General features: G+C 36.0%; 1 protein-coding gene across 1 annotated transcript; it reads left to right on the top strand.

The window, feature by feature from the left end:
• Positions 1–7,213: 7,213 nt before the first annotated feature.
• On the top strand, positions 7,214–7,777 carry LOC131637184 (cysteine-rich receptor-like protein kinase 10). The gene is made up of 2 exons (XM_058907771.1): positions 7,214–7,361; positions 7,451–7,777. The coding sequence occupies exons 1-2, from the start codon at positions 7,215–7,217 to the stop codon at positions 7,775–7,777; spliced, it is 474 nt and encodes a 157-aa protein (XP_058763754.1). The 5' UTR covers position 7,214.
• The last annotated feature ends 3,277 nt before the right edge of the window (positions 7,778–11,054 follow it).

Here is an 11,054-nt window from a genome sequence, read left to right as displayed (position 1 = left end):
TATGCTTGAATTATGGAGATGTGCAATGGTCTGCCCCAGTGTAGATCATGGGATGATTGAATGCCCCAGATTGAAAGGAACTCTTCCACCAAATGGATGTTAGAGATATTTTCTCGGTGGATGACCAACCTTTGCCTTTGTAAGATTACTCGATGGAATTTCAATGTTGAACTTTCCTTGGTATCAAGTACTTACTTTCAAGTTAGAGACAATTCTGTTTTGAAAAGGATAATGAGAATGCAATGCACATGTTAATCTCAAAAGAAAAGTTTTATTTGTCAAAATGTTGTATTGATACTAACACAATTGACATAGCAACATTAGGAGTCAGTTTGACATGATTTTACAGTTTGTATGCTTTCGGAACGAACCCTACTTCAATTAGGACTTTTGAGGGTTGTAACGTGGCCGGGTTCGCGGTTTAAGAAATAAAGGATAAAGGCTCAAGTTCTACTTAACCCACCCCTTCTTCGTGATGTTCTCCAGTCCTACATTCAGTTAGTTCGACACGAGTATTCACCTTTCAGGAAGGATTGTGATGGATGAGGATCCTTTGTGACTTTGATGGAGGTGGCAGCCACCCTTTGGTGCTTTTGTTGATGGTCATAACAACTTGTCCCTCGGAGGATTCTTCTTTTGCTTTTTGCTATCCCTAACTTTTGCCTGGACAAAAAGTTTCTTTTGATATTGGTGTTCGTTGTCCAGCGGGATATGCCCTAATTTTTGCCTAAGTCATTTGCTTCAAAGCTTTTCCTTTCTTTTTGACTTAGCGGGCTATTGTTTCTTTCTTTTCTTTTTTATCATGATTCAATACTTTCTTTTCACTCTCTTTTTTTTTGCCTCGTTCAGGAACAAGTTGTATGACTTTGGTGATTGACTTGATGAAAAGGTTGTGACTGCCTTCTCTTTAGTGAATGAGAGACTTCCATTGTGGATTGTGCTCTTCTTCTTTTGTTGTGAGAGATGGGATATGATTGATCCTCTGATGGAATACCTGAAAGTTGAGCGCTCGGTCGTACTAACTAAAGACTACCCTGCCCCTGGTTAAGATGAAGGGTTTCATTGTATTTTTTTTGAAAAGAAACTACTACTCCTTAGGCTCAAAGGGGTTGGCGAAGGTTTCACTTCCTTATAACTCCGGTGTTTAGGAATTGAAACAATGCCTGTACATCGTCAGCAGGATCTTTGTCCCAAAAGCATACAATTAGTGATTCATGTGTTTTTGATTTTCATCATTCTCCTTTTTTAGTTGCTTAAGACAAATGAGTGAAGTATCAATGAACATAATAACAAAGATGAAATGATTTGAGAAAAACATGTATATTACATTTTTATTTATTCAAACAGAATGAGTTTCTTACAATGGATAGTACTTGATAACAACGAAAGTAATACAAGTGAAAGTGCTAGAGAAATCTATACAATGGCAAGCTTGGCCTTATTATGATGCAAATGAAATATTCTCTAACAAACATAAAGTCTTTAGGATCCTTTGGTGGAAGGTGCCCCTTCAGGAGGCATGGAGTTTTCTGATAGCAGCTTGATCTTATTTGTAATTCTCCATGATTCTTCTTCTGTGAGCTCTTGTCAGATATCGGTGTGGAGGAATCGTCTTGACTGATCTGATGGAGAGAAATAGGTAAGAGTATTGGTAACCATGAATGCACAGGCATGAATGCAAAATATTAATGATGATGCAAATGCAACATAAATCAGGATCAAGGATCAAGGCCTCTTGGATAACAACTTCTCATGGTCAATAAGATATGGTCGAATCCTCCAGATTCAGAGGTTCGACGTTGCTTTCTGGATAAATAGCTTGTGCATAAGTCAAAGATGGTCGAAACCTCCAGATTCAGAGGTTCGACGTTGATTCTGATATATCACCGATGTAGAGTTTCTGTATAAGTCAAATGTTCCAGGATCAAAGGTTCGACGTCCTTTTGAGTACCAGAAGAACCAATAGTTACCAACAGAACATGTACCTGCATCTGTAAAGAATATGATTCCCTCCCCACTCACAGGTGTAGTCTAGGTCAGGGTAAAGTCATGAAACGCAGTATACGGTCCGCCCGAAGGTAAGTATCATCACAGCGCGGATGCGGGTGACGATAATACCTCCGTTTGAAACCACTACTCTGCTCGTAGTCACATGATCCATCCCGAGACGTACACCTCGAGACAAACCATGCTCCCACTCTATCCTAGGATACCTAAAGTGCACTCATAGCCTGTGTATTGGGCCTTTTACCTCATAGAATCATCCCACCCAACCTGCAAACAGTGAGAAAATATGTGGTCCCCACGGGGACCCATAATATAGTCCAGAATGCGAGAAAATAAACATGATATGCGAGCAATAAATAGTCATGATATGCAAGGCATAAAGAAGTAAAGCAATAAAGCAGTAAAGCAATAAAGCAATAAATCAATAAATGAACACCCATAGAAAAGAAAGCAAACACAAGCTAGGATCGACTAAGCTAGGTCCCCAGCAGAGTCGCCAGCTGTCGCACGCTCGCGAAAATGAACAGAGTCGCCACCAATATATTTATCCCATAAGGGAAAGGAATATCAGAAAACCTGGAATAAGGATAAGAGAAGGTCTTGCGACCAGAGAAAGGGTACGGGAGTCGGTTACGCAAGGGGAAGGTGCTAGCACCCCTCACGCCCATCGTACTCGATGGTATCCACCTATGTTTGTTCTATTCTAAGGGTGTATAAATCTAAAGTTTAATTACTAAGGGAATGCATGCAAATGAAAGAAAAGGAAACACGGGGAAAAAAAGGTTTATAAATAGTTGTGCTCGTTCAAGCCCCGCGACTTGATGCCTACGTATCCTTTTCAGGAATCAGAGCGCCGTAGTTCGGCTCTTTAGTTTTTGTTTGTTTTTGTGTTTTTTAGTTGAACAGTTACATTCGCACTCCGCTGCTCGACCTCTGGAGTCTTAAGCTGGGGATGGAGCGGAAATAACGTGTCCGATTAAGGGAAAGAATGCCCTGAAGGCAAGAGAAAGAATGCCTCGGAGGCAAGAGAGAAAAGAGATTGGTTTGTGTCTTTTATGTGTGATTCCATGATGGACGAAAACCTACTACAAGGCATCGCATCACTTCCTCACTTTGATTAGCTCTGAGCCTTTATTAGATATTTTGAAGTGTTTTTGTTTAGGTGTCTTTTAAGGGAAATTGATTTGTGACTTATATCATACCAAAAAGAGTTTTGTTTTGCATATTTAGAGAAAGCACATCGAGGCCTACGCCACAATCGTTTCTCTAAATAACGGTCAAGAAATACATCGAGGTTTCACGCCTCAATCATTTCTTCTCCGCTAAGTAAAGGAGATACAAAAAAGAGTTCTTTTGTGAATGTTTAGAGAATGCACATCGAGGCCTACACCACGATCGTTTCTCTAAACAACGGTTAAGAAATACATCGAGGCTTCACACCTCAATCATTTCTTCTCCGCTAAGTAGGAAAGAACATACATCAAGGCCTACGCCTCAATCATTTCTTTCTTACTATGAAATATAGTAACGGTATGATCTTCATCGATATTTATTAAGTATTTTAAAAGTTGAAAAGAAAAGAAGGAAGACTAGCCTAAAATGAATAAATAGCCTAATGTCATGATTATACCCAATTGTTAGGATTTTAAGGGAAAAGACTAACCTAAAGGTTATGGAGATTACAGGTCCTAAAATCTAAGGAAACACACAAGTGAAACCACAAATACAAGTAAAAATTACAAGTAAACAATGGTACAAAATTAGTACAAAAATGACTAAAAGGATGACTTGAAAGTATAGCACAACATGAAAACAAATGGTTCAAAACAATTCACAATATAATGCAAAATTAGTACAAAAACATGAAACTAAACAAGTCAAAATGGATTAAAAGACTAATTATTTTCTATGATTTTTATATAACAAAGGCAAGAATTCTAATCAAGAAAAAGAATTAAAATAAAAGCCTAAACTAATATTTTTTGTGATCGTTTTTTATGTCAAAAATTATGTTAAAGTCTCAAAATTCATAGGAAAAAATTAGCTTTTATTTACTCAAAGAAATGGTAAAAATCTAATTAGAACCTAACAATATCAATTGAAACTGGGGGTGTAAACTGAAATATATGGTGTGAAGAGTAAATGGGCGCAGGGCCCAAGGAACCGGCCCACACAAATTGTTTTTGTTCAGATTTTCTTATGTCAGAAAAAGATATGGGCTCAGAGGGGGTGCAGATTCTGAAATTCATAGGCCCGGTGCAAAGTGATCCATCAGATTTCAATCTCTATTACCTAATTTTGATATTAATTAAAATAATTGGATTAAATTTAATAAAAAAACTAAAAGGGAAATTGGGGGAAATTAGGGTTTATTGGTAACGATTCAGCTTTTCTCTTACTCAGACTCTCTCATCTCACTCTCTTCACAAACGGCGCCTCCGGCGGCCAACCACTCCGGCGAGCGTTTTGAACGCCGCCGCGAACCAAAAGACATCTCCTTTCGTGAAATCAGACTCCCCACCTCTCCATCGTCTCTTATCTCTCGCCTAAGAATCTAACAAGAGTGAACCCTAAGTCTAAGAGAGCAGATTCAAGCCTGAGCTTCAACGAATTCAAGCATCATAGAGAGAGTAATGAACGACACAGGGAAAGGATGAGTGATTCGAGAACTTACTGACCGGGGCAGCTTCCGGTGGCTCTTCGCACTGACGGCGCCGGAGAGGTGTCTTCGTGAAATCCAGGTAATAGCTATCGTCTTCCGCTTCGAGTTCAATTGCTTGAGATTCTTTTTCTGTTACGCTTTTCTACTTCTTTAATTTCTGTTATCGATGCTCTATATCATTACCAGTAAATTGAATGGAGAAGGAGAAAGATACTGATGATATATTGAGGATGATGAAGAGAATTCTTGAAGTGGTGGTGAAGATGATGATGAAGTGAAGAGAGAGTCGAAGAAAATGGGGAGAAGAGAATTTATAGGTGGAGTTCTGAGATTCGGTTACAATTGAAGGTTAGTTTCTGTTATCTGTTAGTAAATGTGTAACTGTTTTTTGGAGGTTGTTAGGGTAGTTATAAGATGGTTGAGGTTAGTTAGGAAGTTAGTTACTCATGTTTTTGACAGTTATGAGATTGGTTATTCTGTTTGGTAGTTGGTTTTGACAGTTGAATGAGGCTGTCTTCGATTTATGCAGGTTGAATAATGGAATCAATATTGCTGGTTTTTTTCTTTGATTTGCAGCCTTATATATTTGGCATGAGTCATTTGGTTTATTTTTGGATGGCTGAACCGATTAATGCAGGGTTTGGAGCGAGAATAAAGCATGGCTCAGTAATGTGGCGTACACGGTCAAAAGGGTCGGATTGGAACTTGAAGATGGGAGCTTAATTTGAAGCTTCAGAATAAGTGCAGGTCCGAGTTGATGATGGTTTTCGCAATTTGTGAAGGACTATGAATTACCAAGGCAGACTATCTTGATGTGTCCCACAAGTTATCAATCTTAATGCAATAATCTGTAACGTGTACCAATCACTAGTGTGATTCAATATGTAATACTCATAATTACATGTAGAATTTGAAATTTATTGTACAAAGTGTTCTGGACTCTTGAAAATGGATAGCATTTATAATGATATGGCTCTCCTTTTTTGTGATTTTCAATGCACTTCAAAATTTTGATTTCTTTTGTACTGAGATATTGAAATTTGTAGATGGACCTGAATACAGTTGAGCTTGAATGATGTCATTTTGTATCTTGAACCTTCCTTTTCCCTTTTGTGTTCAAGAATGAAGTTGTAATGATGGATGAACTTAATTCTTGTAGCTCTTGTATATAAAAAAATACAAATAAATCTTTCATTTTTTAGCAATCTTGAATTCAAATCCAAATCAAATTTCCATTCTTGTTGCCACTCTAACTTCAGTCTTAAGTTCATCTTAACTCGCATTACAAACATCGAGTCATATACAACTGAGAGAACTTGTGATTGCCTTGATTATAATGACTAGACCATATCACCTCTTGTACTATGACTTTAATAAATGAATTGGAGGCCCACGATGAATAATTATATCAAAACACTGATTTTCAGGATCTTTGATTCCAAGGCCAATGTATTGATTGATAAATGAATGTTAATGACCTAGTGAAAATATGCACATGAATGCAAATCGATAAGCCACTCATAAATAAATTTGGGTGGGCAAATTTTGGGGTGCAACACTCAATACGATGGAACTATGGGCTTTCTCTATCATCATCGTATTTTCATTTGGTTTTAGGACAACATCCATCTTTTCCAATCTTTTCAAAACTTCTAACAAACCTTGTTGAATAAAAAGGGCTTACATATTCATGCTCCATAGACCGAAAATCATTCACTTTGATGAATTTCTCAACCTCGTATTTTGTTGACAACATCTTCTTCTCCACGCTCACCGCAGTAGTTTGTTGTAACAAGAGTTGTAAAGAACAAAGTAAAACTATGAGAAAGATTGAGTTTCTTAAAAAAAACACAAGAAACCCTTTAGTTTTAGGAAAGAGAGAGAAAAGGGAAGAAGAAGAAGAAGAAGAAGAAGAAGAAAAACTGGATTGGTTATAACTTTTTTACTATTCACTTTCTCAATTAGGGTTCAAAGGTTACAAGTGAATAACAACAACCAATGCTCTCTCAACAACCTAAGAGAACCAATCTACTTATAGACTACTAAGATAACTTAAGTAACAAGCTAACTTAAACAATTGGGCTAACAGACTAGCCCAATTCGACATGCTAACACCATAGCATATTTCAACATCAGCATGTGAACAAACTTTGAATGCATGCTTGGTCTCTGTCTAAACAAGAAGCTACCCTTGTCGAGACTAGACTTCGAACTAAATACCATATAATCATTAAATGTTAAATAAATGATAATTTAAGTAGGGATGACAAATAAGTTGGATCCTTCATGTCAGTCCTTTTAACCAATTGTTTATGGCAGGTGAGTTGTAATTTTGAGTTGTCATTAAAAAAGCAAGTGGTACTTGAACAAGACATATGCTACTATAGTTAAAAAAAATGAAAGACAAAGGTTTGAAGGAAATTTTTGTAGCAACTAAAAACAGAAGTTGACATATTTATAGGAACGATAAAAATATTTAGCCTTATAACTTTCATTCCTAAGCTTTATTTCTTTCTAATTTATACTTTCTTATCGTAGGGGTTACATGTCTCCAGAGTATGCAATGCTTGGACAATTTTCTGAGAAGTCAGATGTTTTTAGTTTTGGTGTCATTGTTTTAGAGATTATTACTGTAAAAAGAAATATAAGTCCTTATGATCCAAATCATGTTGCGGAAGGCCTCACAAGTTATGTGAGTATGTTAACCTAGCTAGTGAGTTGAAATTTATGCAAATTGAGAAAAATTGATAATTTGATTATTTAATTTGATAAATTCTACAGGTATGGAGACAATGGATAAATGAAAATCCATTAATCATATTGGATTCAAAAATAGAAAATTATTCTCTTATTGAAGTTATTAAGTGCATACAAATTGGTTTGTTATGTGTTCAAGAAAATCCAAATGCCAGACCAACAATGTCAAATGTTGTTTCATATCTTAACAGTCATTCCCCAGAATTACCATCACCACAAGAACCAGCATTTTTCATACACAGCAGAATCAATCAAGAAGTAACATCACAAATGGAATCAAGTTCTACCAATAATTTTGTATCATATTCTGTTAACGAGATATCTATGAGTGAAGTTTATCCTCGACAATAGGTTAATTCATTTTCATCAAACATATACTTTATTTTCGTGATGTTTTATAAATATGAATAAATGTTTTTCTTTTTTCTAAATATATCACTTTTTTTAGACTTAACAAAATTTCTTCAAACTTTTGTTTTTACATATTTTTTGTTACCAATTTGACCTTTTTTAACTATAAGTGTCACGTGAATTTTTTCAATGACGTGATATGGCAGAGACTTAAAATATCATTAATTAAAGGGTTAAATATATTTTAGTCCTTATGAATATGTCAACCTTCAATTTTAGTCCCTCTAAAATTGTCGCTCAAACAATGATCCTCGCAAACCTTTTCGGCCCTAAAATTGGTCCCAGTTCCAATTTTAGTCCCTCTAAAATTGGTCCTTCAAACAACACCAACATTTCCAGCTCGAGAGAGTGAGTGAAGCTCTAAAACAACAAATTGTACTTTGAAAACTTATGTGTAGTCCTGGAACAAAGCTTCTTTCGTGTGGTCCTAACAGCAAACTTGTCGTTGCCTTTATTCCCTCCTTCACTTGCAAGCAAGCATGGTCCAAATTAGTTGCATTCAGCAGTCCCAGGTAATTCACTTTGTTGCATATTTAGTAATGGTAGGGTTAGATAAAGAATCATTCTTATATTATTAATATTGATTTTATATTTGTATCCGTTTATAAGTAGTATTTCTACTGCATACCGTATTTGTTTGACCTAATATGGTAAATTTTACACCTTAGTGAATTTATTATACATGAGGTAGATTTTAGGTTATGTTCTACGCAAAGGGTTGTTTTGTAAAAGACCTTGACATAAGATATGATGGTGGGGAAATATATGCATTTAGTAGTCAAGATCCTGATTATTGGTCTTTTTTGAAGGATGCGACTTAGTGAAAGCGATTGACCCTGAGTTTGATGTTAATGTTGTTAAAATATGGTCGAAACATGATGAAGGATCTCTTGAAGAATATTTAAAACAATTTAGGGATGATGGAGATACTTCTGAGTTATCAATATATGTTGTTGGAAATAATTGTGAAGTTGAGATATTCTATGAGCCAAAACCAGTTACAAGAGAGGCCACCTTTATGGATAGGGTTAGAGAGAATGGCAAGGGTAATACATGTGATGAAGAGGATAAAAAATTAAGTTAATTTAGTGGTGATTCTAGTGATGAATCTTGGAAGGTGTACACTTTGATGATATTGAGGATGATAGGATGAAAAGGTTTGATGAAAGGGTTGATGCAAATGTTGATGGTGAACTTAGAACTAAAACTATTGCTAATAGTGAGGCCCCAAGTGAACCACTCAAGAACATATTTATCATAGAAGAGATGGATAAGGAACATGTCATTAAAGATGACTACGTGACTGATGAAATGGAAAGTGGGGTTGATGATGATAGTTGTGATGAAAGGCCGTGTGTAATCAGGTTAAATGAAGAAGATGTTATACTAGAGTATATATTTTGAAAGGTAGGGATGTGAGATTTGAAGAAAATGATTCCAATAGATGTAGGGTGGTATGTAAGGACAAGAAAAAAATGTAATTATACTGTCTTGTGCAGTAAAATTTTAACATCCACAACATTTAGGATAAAACCATTGTTTGCAAAGGACGTGTGTGGAAGACAACTCTTCAATAAAAAACCTAAAGTAAAGTGGAAAAACGGATGTATCTGACCCTGGTGAAAAACATGATGATCCTTTGGTGATCATTGAAGAGGAAACCATAGAAGAAGTGATTGGTGGTGGTAGGATATATTAAAAAATTGGGAAAACAGTTGCAAGGGGCTAACTTAGCGAAGAATCTTTGAAGATGCAGTCTGTAACACCCATAATTTCAGTTTATTAATTTAATTTGGATTTAAATTAAATAATTGGAATTTTAGAATTTAAATTGGATTTAATTGGAAAATAATGGAGTAAGAGCTATTGGGCTTAAGGTGTGGTGATAGTAAAAGAGGGGTGCTAATTAGTTAGGCCTTTTACTAAGTTGTGGTTAATTTATTTTATTTTATTTTCATAAAATAAGAAAAAGGAACCTGTCATACCCCAAATTTGTCCTACCCTTAATTTCTAACTGGCTTAGACTTCTCATCTCATGTACATACTCCATTAGGTCATTAACATAATTCATGCATCATTAACCAATAATTTGACATGGGATCAAGGGTTTCTAGTGTTAAGGTCCCTCTATGGTTTCGAGATTCCTACTTCAGATATGTGTCAAGCGGTTCTTATGTGTGCACTAAAACGCATATTATGGTTGATTCACACACTTCTTCTTCAAGTTACAAGTCCATCAACAACAACCAATTCGTATCCTCGAAAGATTCCTTCAAATGCGTTGTTGTTTAGGTGGGTTGGAATACAAGGGCACGGCAAGTATGAAATGTCATGGAACTATTTGATTATGTTCAGAATTTATTCGAAGATTTAGGCATAAATCGATACAAAGAGTTTCATTCAAGATTCATTCCTTGATGCCATCTTCTATCTGGAAGTGAAGCATCCAATTTGGAAAAGGGATTGAAAGTTCAGTTGAAACATGAAAAAGGAGTTCAATTGGAAAAGGAGACCTTCACGATTATTCAAGACTTTCAATTTAACCATGTTTCAAGTGTACAAGGCCAAACTTCATCCATACGAGTGAGCTGGAAGTATATGTCATGATTGATTCAATCTTACAAAAGTCCTTAAGGATGTCTCAGGCAAGCATATTGAAATGAACATGGAGCCAAAGCATTTCATATGAGTTTCATACAAGATTCATTCATTTAAATTTGATTGTTTACAAAAATTACAATAAAAACACGCCATTCATCATCATTGAAAAATCAACTCAGACTGCTGCTCCAATTCTGTCCGCGGAAATATGTCGAGCCGAGTCCACTTCAGCCCCTCATTGAATTGAATCCTGCTACATACATACTCCACAAATTCATCAAAAAAGGAAAATTTCAAGTGCGCTTCACATCTTGTCCTCCCGTCCATGTAAAATCGATCCACCGTATATGCCATATGTCTTCCATCTTCATATCACGCAACTTCCCATATGCTGTCCACGTTACTGCACCTGCAACTTTGAACAAATTAAACCATAACAAATCCACATCACCATCCCATATCAATTCAAAAACAGAGTTTGGAAAAAAAAGAGAAAAAACAAAAATGCAGAGCTGCTGCCATATACATTCCTCAGCCATTTAAATGGCACTGTGTTCCTTCAAGCCTCCAAGCTTCATGAAACCTATATCATCCCTGCACATGACACTTCAGTTTA

The sequence above is a fragment of the Vicia villosa genome, unplaced genomic scaffold (assembly GCF_029867415.1).
Source record: "Vicia villosa cultivar HV-30 ecotype Madison, WI unplaced genomic scaffold, Vvil1.0 ctg.001937F_1_1_3, whole genome shotgun sequence".
NCBI lineage: Eukaryota > Viridiplantae > Streptophyta > Magnoliopsida > Fabales > Fabaceae > Vicia > Vicia villosa.
The sequence above is the reverse complement of the archived record's forward strand: the minus strand, read 5'-3'. Positions and strand labels throughout refer to the sequence as shown.

Coding starts and splice junctions, on each gene's coding strand:
- LOC131637184 (XM_058907771.1), top strand. CDS start 7,215: ATGTCTCCAGAGTATGCAATGCTTGGACAATTTTCTGAGAAGTCAGAT. Junction 7,362..7,450: donor CGGAAGGCCTCACAAGTTAT/GTGAGTATGTTA, acceptor TAAATTCTACAG/GTATGGAGACAATGGATAAA.